Raw genomic sequence first — 23,527 nt, forward strand, 5'->3', positions numbered from 1 at the left:
TCATCTCATTTTCTTTCTTCAATTTAAAAACTTCATCACTTCCCTTGAACTGATCTTTACGCTCTTTCTTGGATTTGAGATGATCTATCTTATCTTTTAGCTTTCCAATGTAGTCTTTAGCATCTTCATATCTATATTTCAAAGCATCTCTTTCTTTAGTAAGAATATCAATCTGGTCAAGAGCTTCTTCTAGGTTCTTCTACAATATTTCCATATCCATAGGGATATTACTCAAGTTGTTAAGTCTCTTCTGAGTAACTGTACTCTGATACCAATTTGTAGAAGTAGGAAATACTGAGAAGGGGGGTGAATCAGTGTTTTACAAACTGCAGCCCAAAACTGGATATTATTAACAATCTTATAACTTGCATATGAAAGCAAACTAACTATGTTGAACAGTAAACATAGCCATGCAATAAGAGAACTCATAACACCATATTTTGTTAGGTAGGGAAACCCTAGCCAAGGGAAAACACCAATGGGGATGGTACCCACAAAATGATGCATCAATATGGTAACCTAGCCAAGGGAAAATATTAGAATTTGCATCATAGATGATTACATCAATATCGCATAGTACCACACTTAACTTCACATTTAGCAATCTTTCTTTATACCTTGCTAATTACAAATTTCTTGCCCAATCAACCTTCATACAATTATCAAAATACAAAATTAACTTTCATTAACTTAGGGTTAACATATAGGATGTCATCCCTAATTAGTTAAGTAATTATTTCATAAACAAAATAATTCTTTAACCCAAAATATGCATTTCTCTGTCTTGCTTTGTTATGTTCATATACTGTTGTAACTAATAATATGTCCATAACTTTATCCGCATTGTATGTACTGACCTACGCACTCACATACATCATCATCATGATGTCAAGTATCTGTACATAACTCTGCACGTGTCCATGATATGCGTGTGGAGCTTGTCAATCAAATCTGTTCTGTCACATAAATTGTATGATACTTGGACAATTTTCTAAGTATAATTGTCATAATTAAATCTCTATGTTCTGCCCACTTCACATAGCTGATAAGTTGCCATTAATGACAACATCAAATATTCTAACCTAGCCAAATGGTCAACAAAAATAGATATTGTTTTTTATTTAGTGAAAATACTTTGAATAGGATTATAAACAAAATGGCATATAAATTGTAGTGAAGGTGAGAAATGTGCATGTTTATAGGGTTTGAAGATTCCTTTGCAAAATACGTTCACATGCAGTTGATTGTTGTTTGGATGCGTGCTGGTTAAATGGGGAGCAAGCAAAGCTTTTCCATGTTTATCACGGCTTTTATTTATTTTGTTTGCTGCTTGTGATGACTGATTCCCAAGCAATGTGATTCCAAGACGGCAAATGCAATTACTGATGAATTTTAGATTAACAATTTCATTTTAAAGGTTTTTAGCGGACATTTGTAAATTTTCAGTGTTCATTTTGTAGGTTTTTTGCATACATTTGTAAGTTTTCAGTGTTGATGTTTTATTTAGTCGAAATAAATATGCCAACTATAGCTCATGCAACTGTAAAGGTGGCGTTGTGAACTCCGCAGCTCATCTCTATCACTAATGGAGACACTTGAAATATACATTTTCTTGGTTTGATTGCAAGTGTTGGGGTTTTGCAGTACACCAGCTTTGATACTCATTTTTCTTAATAGCATGCTTTATTTTGATAACATTTTGTTGATTTAATTTAGTAAATGATGGGATGAGACAACTGCCCGTATATTGAAACAATCATTTTTGTAGTGCCACTGATGACCACCTACTCATGCAGTATCTAAAATTGTTGAGCCTAAATTTGTGATGTGGAACAGGTGGAAAGCTGAATTTTGCTGTTGAATTCACATGTTTTGTAGTTGTTGATGGAGGGAATGGTTTTATCATCTTATCTCTTATAAGAAAGATGCCAACTATAGCTCATACAACTGTAAAGGTGGTGTTGTGAACTCCACAGCTAATCTCTATCATTAATGGAGACCCTTGAAATATACATTTTCTTGGTTTGATTGCAAGTATTGGGGTTTTGCAGTACATCAGCTTTGATATTCATTTTCTTAATAGCATGCTTTAGTTTGATAACATTTTGTTCATTTAATTTATTAAACGATGGGATGAGAAAACTGCCCGTATATTGAAAAAATCATTTTTGTAGTGCCATTGACAACCACCTACTCCTCATGCAGTATCTAAAATTAATGAGCCTAAATTTGTGATGTGGAAGAGGTGGAAAGCTGAATTTTGCTGTTGAATTCACATGTTTTGTAGTTGTAGATGGAAGGAACGGTTTATCATCCTCTCTCTTATAAGAAAGAGAATATGACAGCACCCCAACCAAGCACTAAAATATCAAAGAAGCTGGCATTAATAATAGCACTACCCTTTGTGTAAACAAGTAACAAAAACTTCTCAGCAGAAAGGTATGCCATTTCTATTAGAATATAATGATTTGTATTTTCAAACTACGATTCTATAATATATATTCTATACTTGATTAATATTATCCTGAGTCACTGGAAAAATCTGCACAGCCAGGAAAGAGGGGAGTACCAAACCTTTTAGAGGAGAGTGAGTACAACTTTTTATCATCCAGTACCCGAAATGGCATGAAGATAGCGAACATTTGTGCCAGAGATTTCAGGGAAGCAGCACTGTGAATATCGGCACCTCAAATCACAACAGAAAAACACCAATGAAATAGAATGTGAATGTCCTCATCAATAAAATATCTACGACACAGCTTTTAAAAAAATGTGGGTCCAAAACAAATCGATATTACTTATAGCTTTCACATCATTTAGCACAGTTTTTGATGAGAAGATTGTGCAATAAGCATGGTCTAGTCCTAAGTTTGCTGGATACCCACATGTCCTGTTGAAAGTCCCACCACCTGCAACTCTCTGCAAGTTAAACACAGTTGTACACATGGACCCATAGTGGAGGATGACTTTTAGCTTTACTCTTTTTTCACGTTTTTTATTTACTTTATCATTTCAGTAATTTAGTTGCATATCTGGGGCTATTTCGGGAAGAAATTCAGAGCTTTCCCCTAGGCATCCTGGCATTCTGTCTGTGAGAGAGTGTCTGTGGGAAATATGGGGTGAGTAAAGAGAGCTATGAAGCAAATAGAGAACGTGAGGGACAGGCAACTCACTCACATTATCCAAGCCCAAAGGTGATTTGTTTAAGAAGTGCAAGGAGCTCTCTGTTTTGTACAATGCACATCTGGCTGCCATTGTTTTACCAGACACCAGGAAACGCAGCTGACCGTAATGACAGTTTTCATTTATTCAACTGCAATTCACGAAGTAAACTAAATGCACATGTGGCTGCCATTGTTTTATCAGACACCAGGAAAAACAGCTGACTGTGATGACGGTTTTCATTTACTCAACTGCAATTCATTAAGGAAACTAAAATAACCACAGAATCTAAGGTGTTGTGGAACTCTGTAGCAGCTTTCATCTGGGAAGTTAAATGTGTTTGATTGAAGCCACAAAGAACAACAAAAGCAGTCCAATGGAATGCAGGGGGCGAGTTGGGCAATGAATACAAAGATGGAGGTGAAGAAATATTGGACCAAAAAATTTCAGGAAAGTACGTTGTGAGAGAATTTCTAAGCCATCTGAAGCGGCCAGATGGACAAGTGGGAAGAAGAAAAGGCGATTATTGTCATTTCTGCATGCTGTTGTGATTCTGGAAGGAATGGAGATGCGAAATCGGTCATTTGTATGAATAGATAATTTAATACGGCAAATAACTAAAATACAGTGAATTGAAGTAAGGCAAAACGGACAGCCATGATCTATTTGATCCTCTTGCATTGAATATAATCAATTATCCAACGTAGATGTCAAAATACAGGTCGCCCTTTTTTAATGAGTATTCACTGTGTCATACAAGAGCAGTCATGCAAGTTCTTTATTCTGCAGATTTGGAGTTCCTTGGCTTCATGTGTCATTAGCAAAAATATTTTTCACTCTCCATTTAGCACCCATAAAACTTGTCCAGAAGTACCATATATATTGGCTAAATGTAAACACAAAGGATACCGTTCAAGAGAAGAAGAAAAAGTCCTCTCCATTGTATTTGTAAACATAACACAGAAACCAAGGAGAAAATAATTTATCAAAGGCACTAAATATTCTGTACAAGAATAAACCCGAACCAAAAAGTATCTAAAAATAGAGTTTAAAAGCATTTCAGCTCTTCACGTTATCCATTAACATTGTCAAAAAATGAGTAACAAGTTAAAGATTTCATGTATCTAAACCAAGTTTTGTTTGTAAGAGATTGGCTATAAATGACTCGGGCTTGATAAGTTGATTAAGTTGAAGCAACTCAGCAAAGGGCTTCTCGAGTTTCAAAAGTTGTACCGCTTCAATAACTCCCTTGCAAAATTGAAGCGCCTGCAGTCGAAAGGCCTTTTTGGCTTGTCTTTGCAAAAGGTGCCGGATCAACTCGGCTAGTTGAGACAAATTCACCTCAAGAAATTGCAAATTTTGACAACTATTCTGTGAAGATTTGCTGATCATGGGCCTTATTAGTGTGTCCATAATTGATAAAGCTTCACATTGTAAGAAATCTGATTTGGCTTTTAGGAAATTTTCAACAAGCACACTAAAACAAGCAGTGCCTAACCAATGATGGCGTCTAAACACTTCCCTCAAAAAACCTCCTTTCAGGCAGCATTTTTTGCTGTAAAAGAAACTTTCTAATGATGGGACAAAGATTTTTGAAACCTCATCTACCTCAGCATCACTCAAATTCCCATGTATAACCTTCAAAAGCCAGAAAGTACATGTCTGAGCCATAGACTCAATCTTTTTTCCCTTAGGACGGGAGACCAGTTTTAGAACCTTATCCAAAAGACTCTTCAAAACTGAGCTCACCTCCAAACCTTTTGGGTAGTCTTTTGCTTTACAAATTTTACGATCTAAAATAACACCAATACGGTTGGCAAGTTGCTCATTCCCTTCTGTTGGAGAAGAATTCTTCTCAAAAGCATGCAGTAAAGTTGAGAAAATCATCAAAACAATTGGTTTATTGGAGTTCCTCTGCAGATAGAACTCTAGAAGAGAGAGTACTCGTAGTTTAAAATTCACTAGCTGTGATGAGGCAGTATCATTCCCAACTGCATTACTTTTATCTTTAACAATCTGGGCGAGATAAGTATCCAATCTGAACATTGCATCATCATCAAACTCACTATCCATGTCATCTGAGTCTCCTGATCCTTTGGCATTTTTCTGTTCAAGTACTGGTTCCGTTTGAACTTTGCTCTCCTGCTCTTGAAGATTATCATCAGAATTTTCTTCATCCTCAGATTCCTCTGCTTCATCACCACTTTCAGATTCTTCAATTTCTATAGGATCTTCTTCATCACTATCACCAATAACAACTGGTTTACGTCGAGGTTGTTTCAGGTCCTTCTTCACAACTCGCAGCATATTCATTACTCCCGAATCAGTTATACTGTCACAGAAACACCTGAACACCTGCATGACAATAGAGAAATTAAAACTTTTGGTTTTAGAAACATCAAAATACGGGTAGGAAATCTCAGTGCAATACGGTCTTTGCAAAATAAACATACCTGCTCAACAGCCACACGCACAGGACCTGATGACTGAGGTAGCAAAGAAAGCAATGCATCTATAAGGACATCCATAAAAGCAGGTCTAACATTCTCCTCATTGTCATTTTCAACATCAAGATCTATAACATTACCAAATGCCTCCTTGCAGCATATCAGAAGTTCAGTAGCCGTTTCACAAACTTCCTCATGTTTAAGGGGAATTTGAAGTAACAATTGTATAAGCAAGAAGCGCATTGCTTGCATTCTCCTGATGTTACTCCCACCTTTATGGGCCTGTAAGATTAATTTCCCAAAAAGATTAGAATTAGAGGGATGAAGGTTAAACATGGACCAAGTGTCAGACAGCAGAAATTATGACGCTAGTAAGACATGACATGTAAATTAATTAAATATTGCTCATAATTACATGATTCTTAACCTATATACTAAAACCACAAATGGAAAAAATCATAAAATTCTGCAAACGTGAACCATGCCCACATCACAGAATGAAGCAGGTAAATATGATATCTCAAAGATCAGACTACTTAAAAAATTTAACAGCAATGAAAACATGTAATCATGCATTTCTATAAGTTCTATAAGAATAAGTTGAACCCTTAGATCATTATACAACTAACCGCTCGAAATAGTTGCGCTTCTGCATCAAGCATTTTGTTGAACGTATGCTCATCATCCTTACTCAAGGGCCTGAATAGAGAGACTGATGGGATATTCTGCAACGTCCCCAGAAAGCACATTGCATATGCTCCCAAGTCATTCGATTCCAATGGACTCAATTCATGCTGCATTATCTCATCTACTTCTGCACGTTTTTCTGAAATCAACAAACGTTGTGCATCTGCTAATAAATGCTGCATTTGCTCAATGCAAAGCCTCCTTATTTGAACTGATGCAGATTTCTTTGGCCACTTTAGCTTCTCCTGCAACTCAAAAGATGTTACCTCTATACCTAGAGATGCAGTAAATAGTCCCTGCACAGCAAGAAATTTCAATATCTCCTTTTGAAGGGGAAATTTTACGGCAGGTTCAAGAGAAGCATTTTTTGAAAGATGATAAATGCAATCCACTATCCACGACCTCAGAACATCATCTGAGCCACTTGCTTCTCCCAGTGAGCTTTCATCGTCCTTATCCATGATCTTGACCCCTAAGTTTGATGCCTCATCTTCTTCCACTGCATGAATCTTATCTGGATAACTTCTTTTATCTATATCAGGGTGGCATCCTTCCAGAAATATGCCAGTCAACTTCTGCAAAAACAATAACGATCCTCCTGCTGTGTCAAATTTACTAACCAATTTTCTTACTGTTTGTGTTCTGGAAATATTATCAAATTTCCCATCACTGTTTAATTGCAAAGCTATAACCACTGCTACTCGGCGCCCATCATCACCAATAGACCAATTTACCACTTCCTCCAAGCAATGCTGAGCAAATTTGTAAAGATGACTGTCCTTGGCTGATAAAACATCCTCTAAACACTGTACAAACTTGTTGGACAAAAATATTTGAACAAATGATGCAGGTATTCTTGGAAGTATCATAAGGAAAATATCAATAGCTAAATGCTTTCGATCATGAGACGATTGCAGAAGTGTTCCTTCAACCACCACTTCCCAAAAACAAGCAAGCTTCTTTGCAAGATTCTTTTCTGCACTGTTGCGCTTTTGGCTTTTCTTTGTTTTCTCAGAAGAATGACTTGAAACCAGGTGCTTTGTGACTTTTGCTAGCTCTGTAAACAAAATGTCTAATAGAGCTCGCCAGACAGAGTGAACCCGAGGATGACAGAAGGATGCTTCCTGCAACCCAAAAATGCCACTTAAGAAACAGATATCGCATTATTTAATACATCCATAAATGTTAGCTAGCATGTATTATATGATTGTCAATCTACAATTACCTTCAATGAAGGAACAAGAAATAGCATATTATCAGGGGTAAATAGATCACTCAAACTGCACACATGTGGCATCATCTTGCATAAATTTCTCATCTCTAAAGGAAGTTTGTCAAAAAGTTTTAAAGCTAACAATAGTGCGTCTGGATTTCCAATTACAGGGTCTTTTTGTAACCATATCTTTACAAGCGGAGCCTCCAATATTCTAGTTAAAAACACTTTTTTAGGCACCTGCAAAACTAGAACAAGTAAATTACATTAGTAAATACTAAAACCTAAGAGTTTGAAAACAAGCAAATTTAACAGCATAAAAATAAGAGAAACCAAGTTAAAAACTTAATAACCAACATGTATTGATCCCACTAAACCATTACTGCTTGCAATACTTAAATCTTTTAGTTCATTACAAAATGGGAGTGAAAACTATTGAGAAATTGTACATCTATCTTGCTTTTACTTAAACTGATTCCATATTCACTATATGATATTAACTTTCTTTACACAAGTTTTCCAAAAACTATTATCTGAAGAACTAAACCATTCCCTTTGTAAGGCTGGGCTATGAAATTTATAAACAGTCCTTTACACCAAACTCATTCTTTTCAAAGGCATAAAACCTAATCTCATGACACTCACATCATGTGAAACAACTGAAGAAATTTCAAAAAAAATTGTAAAGCTACAAGGATCGTGATTCCAATAAGTTACAGAAACGAAAAGCCATTCAACATGAAATAACTCGCTCTTTGTTAAAAAAAGATAAGCTTCAAACATGTTGACAATATTGAATTTGGTGTGCAATTTAAAAGACTACAATCTAACAACTATTCTCAATGCATACGGTTCTAAGATAGAAAACCGAACACAATGAGACAATTATGGTCGTAGCCACCAGATCTCTGGATCTGTTCTAAATCCAGCCAGATACAAATTGTTGCGACTGGTTTGATTTGTCTGATCCAATCCAAGATTTACTGTTCCTAAAGATGTTTCTGGAGATCCTTTAAAAATTTGTAGATTTCTGATTTTGTGTTTTGAAAAACGTGAATTTTAGAGGGGGAAATAAAACCTTCATATGACCAGTTAAAACCCATACATGTGAGCATATCTCTTTGAGATCATAAGAACATACCCTATCAACCAAATCCAGAATAATGGCAACAGCTGGTTCACGCATAAAACACTTCTTCTCTGCTAGTTCAAGGATATGTTGGGTGACATCTGTTGCAAATACAGCACCCTCTTCTGAAGCAAGAATGTTCTTTGCCTCTAAACGTCCAGATCTTACCAATGCTCCATATGCAAACAATTGACCTAAAAGGCCTTCTCTGGCTTCCTGCAAAATGCAGAAAGATTATTAGGCTATATAGCTCCAATACATTAATACCAAAAAAATAGAGAGGGTACCCGGTACACAACAAACACTCTCAAAGAGACATGTAGTAGCAGGATGTTAAAATTTTCAAAATGCTGAACCAGTGGAGTTTAAATATTACTGTAAGAGATAATATTACCATTGGGAGCACAACAGGAAAGCTTTTCAACAGATTGAAATTTCAAGCTATGCCCCTTACAAAACTCTAGCAGTAGCAATAATATCAATTATTGCTCGTGTTAAAATAATCAATTCACAACCCACTGATTTCTAAACTATTCATTTTTATATAACCTCTAGTAGTAGTAATAATATCAATTATTACTTGTGTCAGAAATAATCAATTCATAACCCACTGAATTCTAAAAATTCATTTTTAATTATAAAAGAACATATAGTTTTCCATAGCATATGAGAGACTCTTAATAAAAAAATTTAAAAATAGGTGAAAATATCAGGGACCAGGAGTTGACCAAGAAGGCATGCTGACAAGGTATCTTGAAAAGTTCAACAAATATAATAACAGGGCAGGGGCCAAATGGAGGGCATGACAAGATGGATAAGTTCAAGACTCTGACATAACCAAGGTAAGACCACAGTTGAATGTAAAAGCATACTCAAGCAAGAAAAATTTGTAGCAAGAGAAAACAAATACAGACCTAATATGTGCAGACTTAATAACTAAAAAGAAGATGTGTCAAGTCCGATGAAATTGTTTGTTCTTAAGCAATTCAGATGTTTCAATATTTGCGGACCCTCTTGTCAGAACCACAAATTGTTTGTGTTACAATTATCTTTGTTTCATACTCATCATGTTTATTTGAACCTATCTCGCTCACCATTGACAACCAATCTGGGATAACTCCAACTGGATCCTCTATAATGAAAAGTTTGTAAGTGAGTTTTTTAGAAGTATTTTCATCAAAAACTCCCATAGAATAATATGTTAATAGAGGGCTTTGTGGTCAGTGCCCATTTATTTGGACCTTCTTTGGTATTTTCTAGCGTTTTGGAGTTTTTTGGGGCCTCAAAGACATCGAAACTAACCCCTAGATCTTCTAGATTTGCATTTCCACCCTATCCTCTTCCCTTGCAATGTCCTCCCCACTTCCCTTTAGAACTTTAAGTCCCAATGGGAAGTTTGGACCAAAACTTATGATTCTCATTCCTCGTTTAACTCCACCCTTCATTGCTCGACTTTACCTTACATTTTATTTCCACACATCCCTCAAGACTCTCAATGAACATGGAGCCTAATGGTGCAGATCCTTGTTTCCTCCCCCACTCCACCGACCTCTTGTCTCTCTTTGCATTAGTTCCCTTTTCAAACCCAAGTCTCAACGTGCCCACTTAGAGACTGATCCCTAACATTTGTTATCCATTCATTTCTTTCAAACTCTGATCCACAACTAGAACCCAAAACCCTAGGCTTTAATCCTAGTTTCCTCTCCACTCCCAACCCCCACAGCACCCAAGCAAACTCTGAACTCCACTTGAAACTTGGAGCTTCAAGTTCCAAGCCCTTGTTATGCCTTCAAACTCGATGCTCAAGAGCCTATAAAGGTTCCACTTTTGTGTTTCCTCTCAAAACTTGAAGCCAAAACCCAACTTACTTCTCTTGGTAAGCTAATCCAACACATTTGTGTCCTACTTCTAGCTTAACTTGCACCAAATATTGGCTTTGACATCTCACATTCGCCCATCTATCAATGTAATGGGCCTATATTAATATAGCTACCTTCCTAAAAACATTGTCTATAGTGCAATGTGGCCTTTCGTCTTGTTCAAAATCATAATTAGACTTGTCACAAGAACTAGATCAATATTCACTAAAATTTTGGTCTCCTTAAATGTCTATTCTTTATCGGGATTCATGGATCTTAACTTGAAATATAGTCTCCATTATTATAATCACAAATGCTAAATCTAACTGTTGTTCCTTATGGTTATTTATTGATCTGCATTGATCCTCAATTGAGCAATCATCCTTTTATTTGCTAATGTTAATCTGAAATATGCCCTTACAATGGTATATTCCCTAGTTTCTTCCATACTTTCTCTACTAACTTATTCACATCTTAATTGGAAAAACCATAGATCAAAATATCCCTAATAAAACAACTTATTGTGTTGTGGCCGATAATAATAGACATAACTTTATCGCACAAAATATCACCAAGATTTTGAAATTTTATTGCAAAGAAAAATCCAACTTATCATCGAAGTTGCCACAATATCATCCGCATTCTATTAATAGGGACAGAAGGCCCAAAAATAATCCATTTAACACTTTCTAATTTGCAAAGTCGTGTTGGGAAAAGAGTTTGAAAGAGGTAAAATTGAAAAATTGGAGCTTGTTTGAGACATTCACATGAAGAAGAGGAAGAAACACCTTAATGACCTTGTCTTTGTGCAATATAACCTTTTGCTACATGTAAGAAAGACAGAAGTAACACCTATTAGTCCACTTGATTTAAATGATTGTAATGTTCCCCTGTCAGAATGTTACTCAATTTATCTTAAATTTCTAAATTAGGAGTTTTGCAAACAAGTTTCATATCGAATTTTTTTTCTATCCTTTTCTGTGTTAATATTTCTTTTATCAAGAGAAACGGTAAGTCTTTTCATTTAATTAATTTATTATATTATTTTTTATTATTATTATTATATGTAATGCATATTATTTATATACTTCAATTTATATATTTTATTATTATTAATTTATTATATAGAATTATATTTTATTATTTTATAATATAATATTTAATTATCGTTTCAATCAATTTCATACTATAACATTATTATTGTAATGTAGGATATTATGTGATATTATAATATGAAAATATAATATTAGAGTTATTACATTATTTGTATATTATTCATTTATTTATTAATTAAATATCAACTATGTAATTCTTACTTTGACGAGGATATCAAAATCCTCCCCTTTCAAATTTATGTATAACTTCTCTTAGAGAGCCAATAAATGAAGCATATAATTGGGTGCAAGAAGATACAAGGTATGCATGAAAACATGAAGCACACACAAAATAAACACGAATTCATAAAGACACAAAGTAGACACATGATTGCAAGAAGACACGAAGCATATACAATGTATACACATAATACACACATTCTTAATTAAAATCTTCAATTTTATAATTTGCAATGAGCTAGGGTTAGGAAATGTACTCCATTATGCTTTGGAATATGCATCTTGTAATCATAATGATCATTAGTACATGCATGTATATATAAGTTCCAAAGAAAATTTGAGTTATGATAAATTACTTAAGTCAATCACATACTAAGCTCAAAAGCAGAACCTTTGGCCCCCTTGGCCTCAATGACAAAGATGTTAAGCATCCACCTGAGGTGGCCTATTTAGTGAAATATTTGTTTTGTTTCACTCTTATTATTATTCCAGTTGAGAAGAACACTTAGGATGAAAGCCAATTGCTTAGGCACCAAACCTAATGGTTCCCTCAAAATTTACAAGGCCATGTTTGCATCTTGAAGGCCTACATATCGCTACCCCTACCCTATCTTGCAATAACCGATTAGTTGGATTTACACTAGCCTCTACCTAATTACACCTCTTCTCTCTCCTCAAACTTAATATTAATTATAATGTTCCTTAAAAGGATTAGTTGTTCATTTGTAGAACTCTTATCAACCTCACAAGTATGGAAGAAACTGATGTTATCCAAGTTAACTAGACACCAAATTTGCGATGGATTCCCTCAAAGCATACAAGTCCAAGTCTCTAAGGGTTACAGATTGTCGACCACTACCCTATCTTGAATCCATCAAAGCATACAAGTCCAAGTCTCTAAGGGTTACAGATTGTTGACCACTACCCTATCTTGGGACAAAGATCCAGTTGCTTGGATTTACACAAGCCCCTCCTTGGTAAAATCATATTCTTCCTCCCATAGATCAAATATTGATAATATTCGAAATTTACTTTGATAATTACCCATAATAACAATATTAAAAATTTATTCTACTCAATAATAATAACATAGGAATAATGATCCTTATTCTCAATTTCATTTACTTAATTATAATCTCCAACTATATTCCTTATAAAAGCACTACCTTGCTATTTATAATGGTTATGAAAGTATTAGATGTCTGAAATATTTCTCTAGGATGCTATGTGTTCACTTTCCAATATAGATAAATCGTTGCAAGGATATTGTTAAACTCTTATCAGCCTCACAAGTATGGAAGAAATTGACCAAGTTGACACCAAATTTGCGATGGATTCCCTCAAAGCATACAAGTCCAAGTCTCTACAAATTGTTGACCACTACCCTATCTTGGTACAAAGATCCAGTTGCTTGGATTTACACAAGCCCCTCCTTGGTAACATCATGTTCTTCCTCCCATAGATCAAATATTAATAATACTGGAAATTTACTTTGATAATTACCCATAATAACAATATTAAAAATTAATTCTACTCAATAATAATATCATAGGAATAATGATCCTTATTCTCAATTTCATTTACTTAATTATAATCTCCAACTATATTCCTTATAAAAGCACTACCTTGCTATTTATAATGGATATGAAAGTGTTAGATGTCTGAAATATTTCTCTAGGATGCTATGTGTTCACTTTCCAATATAGATAAATCGTTGCAAGGATATTTAATTCTTTATAATTCCTTTTAAATGCTTTTTGAATTGCTTTCCAATGCAATCTGGACTAATGATTTCGACCCGTTCATAAACTCTTTCCAAAATAGCTTTTTCTTGTACCTTGTTAAGGGTGTACAAAATATAGGTGATGGCCCCTTCCAAGTTTGCTATTCCCTTATACACGTGACTAACCTTCTTTCATACACAGTGGCGTTTATAGTTAAAACATATCATCCATTTAATATATGCAAGGGTGGGGGTCAGATCATTTAATGTGTCACCCTTCTTGTTTGAATGCCTTCTTATTTATTATTCTTTGGTCATATCATTTATTTTTTGGTTCCTTATATCTCCCATGGTTAAGTGAGACTATTTATATGTCATATCTGTTTTTTGTTATTCCATGTATTATTGGGTTGAATCAACAAACATGTTCACCCTATTTAATATGATTTATTTTTGTATCTCCTTATTTGGCAATTGTCGAATGGGAGTATGCTAAGCTTTCTTTTTGGTGCCTTATCTTCCTTCGCGGTCTGAATTGTGTCACTGTCAACTAATAACCATTGGAGATTTATATGCATTCCTTCTTACCGTTGTAGAATTATATGCCTTCCTTCTTATGTGTTTTTCTTTAATCGTTTTTTTCTTCCTTCATATGACAACCAATATTGGAGTATACATGATCAGTAATGCTAAAGGCAGATTTGTGGACTTATTACTAACAAATCAGTGTCTTGTTATCAATTGCTTTATATTAGATAGTTAGGACTGCAAGGTCAATATATATTTCACTGGTTATTTATGTATAATTTATGGTTTGAGTTTGTCATTGGGTCTCCAATGTTATCGATGTTAATTTGTGTGCCTATCTTATATAATTATAACCGCTGATTGAATTGTTGAATTTTTCATTTATCTTTTTGTTGTTGTTACTGTAATATCTAATATGAACATGACTTAGGCCATTGAATCTTCCTTATGCCATAGAGCACAGTCTTTAAAATGTTCAATTGATTTTTCCAATCAAATCCCACGTATATAATCCCAAAAATTAATTGTATGCATCTTATTTTTGAGCAATATAGATGGGCTATAAGTATTTAATTGATCTCAGTATTTTAAATCTTCAATGTTTTCCGATATTTATTAATTACAGATGTGTTGGATTTCTCTTTTCTCAACGATATCCCTCAAACTCTTCCCTTTGAACTTGTGATGTCTATTCTGCGATTAATGCCAGTTTTGAGTTGTGGATTCAAGGACTTGTTGATCAACATCGTTGCAACCAAAAATTGGAGTCGCACAGGTGTTTCTAGACACTGCTATTCTGCTTTGTAGAATGGGTTAATTGCTAACTAGGCTAATCAATTAGAAAATGTTGATAGGGATGATATATTTTGAATTTTATTAGGCTTAACACCCTTTGCATGCTTGATGCCATAAATACTTTGTTCTCTTGTGGAGAAATTATGCCTGATGTTTTGCCCGTGACTAGGAGGAAGTAATTGGTGATCACATATCATAGACCATAATGTATTCTTCCTTATGGTGAGTTTGACATCCATTCTTTCTCTGCTCTAAGATCTTTAACACTCACTAGACTTGAGTAATGATCTTATATTCTTTGATGATGCTATTATGGCATTTCAATGTTATCTTCTTACTGATCTCCTGTGATTGCTGCCCATCCTAATTTAGACTGATAATATTCAAATTTCTTACAGCACATTTCCAATATGAAGAAGTACCTTTCAAAGTGTTCCTCTTTCATTCTGCAGCTCTTTATATTAGCATTTTCCTCTTAGTTGCAGGCCATTGTTCACTTCCCTCAGGTTGGCAGGAATTTAGCTCTGATACCAATTCTGATCTCCCCTCTCAGGACATTACTCAATTTATCTTAAATTTCTCAATTAGGACTTTTGCTGATAAGATCCATATCAAAAAATATCTCTATCATTTTCTATGTTAATATTTCTCTTATATAAATTGTCAAGAGAAAAGGTGTCTTCTCATTTAATTAATTTTTTATATTATTAATACTAATATAATGTTATTATTTAATATTATTATATATGTAATGCATATTATGTATAGAGGTCAATTTATATATTTTATTATTAATTTATTTATTAGAAAAGAATTATATTTTTTATTTTATATAATAATATTTAATTATCGTTTGATTCAATTTCATACTATAATATTATTATTATTATGTAGTATTATGTGATATTATAATATGATTATAATATTATAGTTATATCATTTTTTTCAATATTAGTCATTTATTTTTTTGTTAATTATTATGTAATTCTTATTTTGACAGGGATATCACAATGACATAAACCCTTGTTGTGATTGGACATCACAGAAGTAGCCTCCATTGTTCACAAAGAATGAGATCTATGATTTGGAGAGACATGCTATGGAGGGTGGATTTGCAATGAAACTGGACAACATTGAGGAGGATGGGGACATTGAGGAGGATTCAAGTGATGAGGAGTCATTGCCTATTTCAGCAGCATCACCATCCAAGATAGAGGAAGAGTCATAGCCAGTTGTGCAAAGGGAGGAGAGACAAGCACAACCACAACAACAACGGACTTTAGGGCTAGAACCCCTACCACTCCAGTACTTTTACAGTTTTACTAGAGCTGCTAGGAAGAGGAAGAGGAAGAGGTAGACTGTTTTTATGTTGTACGTGTATCTTCCCATAGTCTTACAAAGAAATTGCTATATTTAGTTTGCTTGAAGAGTTCAACCAATCAAACTATAGCTACCAACCATCAATATTCCATGAAGATATGATTTTTGTAATGTCCCCACTATTAAGGTCATCCCCATTTAAGATAGAATTTTAATAATTATTAATACAATGTTATTAAATAAAATAATAAAGTTATATTAAAACTAATACTAAAATATAAAATAAGGAAATAGCAATTATTTAATCTATATTATTAATAAAATAATATTTAGTATGATATTTTAAATCATTACAAAAAAAATTTGCAATGAGTAAAGAAAGAAAAAAAACTAAATACAAGAGACAATATTGTAAAAAGTATGTTAACTTTCTAATTGAATTTAATAATAAATAGAATAAACACAAATAAGTACATAAATAATAAAAAATAGAATAATATAAATTAACTAAATCTAATGAAAAGTCAAGAGATGTTTAACAAATAGACATGACTCCTTAAAATTAAGATATAAAAGGGAGGAGAGTTTATTTTAGAGAGGAGGAAAGAAGGAAGAGAAAAGCAGAGGAATTCAAAAAGGAAAAATGGAAGAGGAAAATAATATGAAGAAAATAAGGAAGTGACTTTCTGAAAAAGTATCAATGATATTGAAAGGATGCGAACCTTTTGAAAGGGTCATAATTATGAACAGTTGTGACTCTTCAAAAATATTTTGATTATAAAGTATTGGGACTTTTCCAAAGGATTTTAGTTATGAAGTGTTGTAATTTTTCAAAAAAGATTATAACTATGAAGTGTTGCGACTTTTCAAAAGATTTTTATTATGAAAGGTTTGTGATTCTAGGAAAAGAAGAAATTAAAAAGTTTTTTATTTTTCCTTTCTTTGTAATTAGAAAATGAAGAGTTTTGGAAAGTAACTATAGAGTTGAGATAATCTAGAAGGAATAATTCATTGAAGGGCCGACTAAGGATAGAGCCACATGGACCAAGAAAAGAAGGTAAGAAAGGTAGGTTTATGGATTATATTTATTTAATTATGTTTATGACTTTATTTATATTAATAAATCATACTTGTGGTTAATATTGTGTTAACCTCTGAGGTTAGCACCATGGACATTAATGAGACTCGAAGCATGGAGCATGTGAGATATTAAGATATTCATTGTCTACCATGGCCGAAAATCGATATCGAAGCATGGAGTATGGAGATAATAAGATCTCCATTGTCCACCATGGCCAATAATCGATGTGCCAGAATATTTTGATGTTGTCAACATATGCATATGTGAGTAGCCTTGGATAGAGGATGCACGTCCAAGAAGAATCTTAAGGGGTGCGCTCCTGGGAAGACGGTGAGGTGGCTATGAGCTAGGAAGCCCAACTTGGAGATGTCCTTAAGATTGGCGTTAAATTAGAGGGTAGAGTAATATAGTTAGTTTTGTTGTTGTTGTGATTCTAACCATTATTTTGCAAGAATTACTTGTCCCAAACTAACCCTAATAGTGGGGACATTACAATTTTGTACCCTATTTGAATTTATAAATATCTAGACTCAGCTTGTTTGGTTTGTTTAATCATTTACTGACCCATTAGATGCATATCCTCATTGAATTTTGCGAAGTAATACAGTTCTAACTAAATTAAAGCATTTCCCAAGAGGTGGTCGATCTATTTCCAATATTTTCCCAACATTTTTTTGTTGCCCTTGGCGATAAGTTGTCGATAACGATATTTGAGCTGTTGAAAGAACCATGTCCCCTATACTTCTATAGTTTTTCAAGAATACCATCTTTCCCCAATATTGGCAAAACCCCTTCCTTGGTGGCTTTTGCATTTGCTTTGATGGTTGCAAAGGTTGAATATGAAGTAAATGCAGCAAGCAATTCAGTAAATATTGTGTTGTTTCAATGAGCATGGTTTCATATATCACCATTATCAATTGATTTATTGTGTTACCTTACACTTTGTGTTCAACAATTTATTCATATTGAGTGATAGAAGGGTCATGCTTTGGGTGGTAAAGGTGTTTCAAACAACTATCCCTTAGGCCTCAAAACTCTGTTCAAGTTGTTTCAAACACCTTCCCTACTTGAGTTATGACTGTGTATAATACATAACTTGCATCCACTGTTTTCAGCTTACATTATCAAGCTCTTTTCTTTATACCCTTGTGAAAATTAATAAATATTCATCTTTAATACTCTACTTTACTTCTGTAGTGGTTACTTTTAGCTTTTGTCATCATCATCATGTCACTAGCACCAACATTCCATGTACAATATCTCCATGGAAAAAAATATCTATCTGTTTCATTTCAGCTTTATTTCATAGGCCTTCTTCATTCTGTTAAAATAAGATTAATAGGACTCTACTTCCTATAATTATAGCTTTACAATCTCTGTTCATACTATTTATGCACATGCTAATAGATTACCTTTGTCACTACTGTCTTCAATGTTTTCTGTTGTATCTTTTCCTAATGACACTGATTTAGGTCTTCAAATCACAAGTTTGACAGTACTCAAAAGAGTATTCCTCCCTTCTGCTCAACTTTGCATTTAAAAACACCACTACTACTTTCCTAATGTTTGAGTTATCCCACGTGTGTGGATCAGCTTGTAGATGGATCATGTGAGCTCCAATAATAGTTTGCTGTTCAAGAATACAATCAGAAATCTATTATGTGATAAGCAATTTCACTATGTATATACCCCTTGCCAAATTAATATATACAAGCTAAGATTTATCAATATCGCATCAACACCTCTCTAATAGTTAGCAAAGAGTGCAAGAAAGTTTGAATGTGGTCTGGGAAGCCACGTAGCAATGTTGTTAGAGGCGACAGCAAAGCTATACTACATGACAATACTACATTGTGTATAATAAATATGCTTTGTTTTGTATCTAAATTCCAATAATCTGTCTTATTCTGCATACAAAATGTTAGAAATGTTAACCAAAGTTTAATAGATTTCTTTTTTAATGTTTAGTTTTGTCCATAATATATTAGAACTTTTCTTTTTTCTTTTGTGTGCCCAGGAGGATGGAAGTTGAGAAGTCATCACCCTCATTCCTTTCTTTAGCATATTTTAAGGGAATGAGAGACAAGGGGAATCAAGCTCTTTCACTTCCCTTAATATTTTATTTTTGTTAAACAAACTGTATAGGCATGGGGAAATAGTATATGAAAGGCCAGGACAAACCTTGTATTCCTTTTCATTGAGACTAATAACTATAAGCAAACCAGATAACACATGGAAAAATCTCTATTTTGAACATATATTACCTATCAACTACATCTTGTTATTAATCAGACTATATCAAACGTCCAACACTGGTAAAAGGCAGGCATAATTGTTCAATATTCACACACTAATTCATTCTTGAAAGAGAAACATTCACTGCTGACGTAAATTACTGTTGGCAACTGCAACTTCCCTGTCACTTCAAAAATTGCACAGCAATGTTAAAAGGTGCTCTAGCAGGTAAAGTATAGCTCAGACCTGACCCTTCATTGAAGAAGTAACCTCCAGCAACTCCTCAATGATCTTCACCAAGGCGTCCAGTTCAACACATGGAATTGAAGCAACCAATGTTGTAAATCCCAACGCAAAACCTTGCCTTGCACACTAAAATCATCAAAAGACAAATATTAGATAAGAATGAATCCCTAAAATGCACCCTCTTCATATGCAAACTAGAATTTTTCTTATAACAAAATATGAGAAAGAACCAATATAGAAACAAATTAAGCGGACAGACACACACCTGGAAAATACAGAATTTTCTATGAAAGCAAACAAAAAGGATTTCAAATACTATCATATTATATTTAAACCCTATTTCATTTTACAACTGAAAAGTACAGATGTAAATTCTGCATACCGATATGTGAACTCTATTTCATTTTATAACTGAATAGTAAAGATGTAAATTCTGATACCAATATTGTGCATCAGTTCCCCAAAGTTATAAATTTCAACTCCTGCAGGACCATGGCCTAAGGAATTATATTCATTTAAATCCCACTGCCCAACAAACATATATGTTCCAAAATTTTATTGTTTTCTAAATAGTTCTATATTTCCACAATATTTTATTTTTTTTGATATTTTAATTCTTATATAATAGATTAGCTTGTGGCACTTTCTTATGCCTCTTCAGTATCAAAATTACATTGGACGCCTATAATCATAAAGTATCAAACAACGGGGCAAAAGGTCCCATGGCTGAGAATCTTCATAGTTCCACGGAGTTTCTTGACAGTGGGACAAATGAGCCCAATTGATTTAGCACAAGTAAATCAACCCTCACAACTCTACAATTGCTACATTCAAGAATAATGTAGCCTTCTCATTGGTGGTCTTGAAAATTGTGATGAACTAGCAAGGAAATGCCTTGCAAGAAAATATGAAGCACATAGATAACAACCCAATCTCTTCCTCCCAAATTCTTTGCATTGTTGTCCTTAGAAGCAGCACAAGGTTTTTAAAAAAAATATGGCAACACTAGTAACATCAGAAGGACTGTTCATGACCATGGACATGGATGTAGATGCTCTTGTGAGTTGAGAAGACAATGTAGGTGTTCCTAATAACAATGGACATCAAAGCAAAAGGCTGGTCCTTCACTATCTCAAAAATATGGTGAGTAAAACAACAAAAAACTGGATGCAAGCCATCTTTGAGACTTTGTGTGTGATTTAAACATAATTCACACTAATAAAAAAAGATGTGAAATGAAAACACATAGGTCGTTGTCAGGAAAGACATGAAAAAAGAGACTACGCACATATGAAGAGAACAATATTCTACAATTTTTGGAAAAATTCTCGTCAACAAGAGGAAAAACGACAAGTGTCGCGAGCCAAAAATGTTTGGATGTGGGTCGAAAGGCCAAAAATAGTGTAACTTGCAAACAAAAAAGACTACTTTCAATCAGAATGACAGACATGCTTAAAAATGGCTCCAGGCCTCTACACACTCACAAACCCATTAAACAAGAAAATGGCACAAATAATGAGAAGGAATCCCACATGAAAAACAAATTACAAAAATCCTCAAAAAATAAATTACCCAAAAATTTGATTACACCTCTTATACCGTGTTAAACAATAGTAATTGCATATATTTATAGAAAGAATTTTAATTACCACTATGATACCATGTTAAACAATGGTAATTCATGTATTTATTGAAAGAATCAGAATGGAATGTACATATATAGGCAATTGCATTGTTGATGTTTCCTAAAGAAACAATCAAAACACTAAAGACTAAATAAGAAACAAATATAATATATCTACATATACATTATTGACCATTAAAATAAATATACACAAATATTAGTCTAATAGTGATGCAGGAGCATCTTGCATGGGAAAATTATTTATAAAAAAGAAAAAGAAAAAGAAAAAAAATTGGAGGAGAAAGAAAGTGACGAAAATTAGAGGAAAAAAATAAAAAATAAAAAAGGAAAAAGGAGAAAAAGAAAAAAAAGAGGAATTTCTATTTTCAAGGTGCATAGGTGGCATAAAATAGAAAAGTTAAAAAAGAAAAAGAAAAAAAATTGTCATTCCATTTATCGAGGTGTGTTGGTGGAATTCTAGAAAGTTGTGGATATTGTAGAAGGTTATGAAAGTTGTAGAAGGCTGTGGATATTGTGTAGGAGGAATTTTAGAAGGTTGTGGATAAGTCATGCATTGGGTGATAAGTGCCTATTTAAGCAAGGCATATAAGCATTTCTAATGAAGCTCGAGAAGTAGAAGCTGTGGAAGGTAAAGCTTTGGAAAGTCAAGCTTCAAAGTGTGAAGTTGGAAGGTGTGAAGACTTCAAGGTGTGAAAGCTCTAAAGCTGTAGCTCTTCAAGCAGAAGTTCTTGGTGAAGCTCTTGGTGTGAAGACTCTTATTTGGGATTTCTCTTATGTTGAAGAATTTGTAAACTTCTTTATGAAGAAGTCATATCTATGATATCATCTTGTGGGTGTTGTAAGGATTTTCAAGCATAATAAAATTTCTTGGGAAGCATTTTATCTCTCTTGTCTCCATATTGTTGCATTCTTGGTTATGAGTTGGTAGGGTGGTGTGGCCCTCCATCAAATGGTATCAGAGCGTACCTTCATCAAGTGGTATCAGAGCAGGAGTTCCTGAGTGTACAAGCAGATCACCGAAGTGTGAGGCAGTTTGTACCAAGACCTTGGTTGGGTGAAGTTTATCAGAGCGAGAGTTCTTGAGCGTGTAGACAGATTGTCGACGCTGAGGTAGTTTGCACCAAGTCCTTGGGAGGACATGCAGATTGATCGATGGATGCGGAGATGGAAGACTGAACTTGTTGAGGCATGATCGTAGAGAGCTTGTGGATTGCAGATCCATAGTCCTAGACTTGTGATGTGGTTCCTGATTGTTCATGCGAGGTGGCAAGTTGCGATTTGACTTGCAAACAATTTGGTTGTCACAAGGAGCATGGGAAGGATTTGTTGCAGAGGGTTTACGAAGATCTTGGGAGATGGCCCTGAGAGGATTGGACCCTAAGATGATTGTGAAAATCCATGATATAGTGGAGAGGAATTTTTCTAAGATGTTTGCTCGGTTGGATGCTAGATTGGTTGATCAAGCTAAGAAGGTCAAGGTGGAAGAGGTTGATTTTGCTGATCAGTTTCTAAAGCCTGATGCAGAACCTACAGAGAAACTAGAGGTTGTTGCTGAAGATATTCCTAACCTTGTTGATGTTGGGACAGAGGTTGGTTTTCATGATCAATTGGTTGAGTCTGACATGGAGACTACAGAGCATTTGGTCGTGGATGATCTAGTTGATGTTGGTGGTGACTTGTATGTTGCAGAGCACTTGGTCGTGGATGATCCGGTTGTTGTTGGAGGTGAGTTATGTATTGTAGAGCATCTTGTTGTGAGCAATGAGATTGCTGGTTTGGCATGTATTGATGGAGATCTCCATGTTGGTGCTGATATGGAGTTTATTGTTGCTGATGTGGGGTTTGTTGCTGCTAGTGTGGATTCACTAGTTGCTGATGTGAATGAAGTTTTGTTGATTAAGCATTATGTGCAGTTTGTTCCTGGGGGTGAACATGCTAATTGGATGGTTGAGATTCTAGTGTTTGATAGAGTAATGCAGATGTGAAAAATTTACATGGTGGTTTTCTTATCCCTGTTGAGGTGGAAGCCTTTGGTGAAGATGAAGATGGTTGTAGATCTTTTTTTTTGGCGTCAAAGTGTGGGACAAACTTTTCTATCTACCGGGGGAGTCTAATGCAGGAGC

The 23,527-nt window shown here is 34.4% G+C and overlaps 1 protein-coding gene across 1 annotated transcript in view; it reads right to left on the bottom strand.

The window, feature by feature from the left end:
• Nucleotides 1–4,204: 4,204 nt before the first annotated feature.
• LOC149552864 (DNA polymerase V family) overlaps nt 4,205–23,527 on the bottom strand; it is a 30,175-nt gene continuing 10,852 nt past the window's right edge. The window contains exons 2-7 of the mRNA XM_089788395.1: nt 19,760–19,885; nt 8,651–8,854; nt 7,522–7,749; nt 6,239–7,420; nt 5,616–5,891; nt 4,205–5,517 (exon numbers count right to left, since the gene is read on the bottom strand). Of these exons, the coding sequence (XP_089644521.1) occupies nt 4,279–5,517; nt 5,616–5,891; nt 6,239–7,420; nt 7,522–7,749; nt 8,651–8,854; nt 19,760–19,885 (3,255 nt within the window). The 3' untranslated portion in view covers nt 4,205–4,278. The remainder of the gene's footprint in view (nt 5,518–5,615; nt 5,892–6,238; nt 7,421–7,521; nt 7,750–8,650; nt 8,855–19,759; nt 19,886–23,527) is intronic.

Source organism: Cupressus sempervirens, chromosome 6 (assembly GCF_028749045.1).
Source record: "Cupressus sempervirens isolate cs-2001-9-10 chromosome 6, ASM2874904v1, whole genome shotgun sequence".
In the NCBI taxonomy this organism is placed as follows: domain Eukaryota; kingdom Viridiplantae; phylum Streptophyta; class Pinopsida; order Cupressales; family Cupressaceae; genus Cupressus; species Cupressus sempervirens.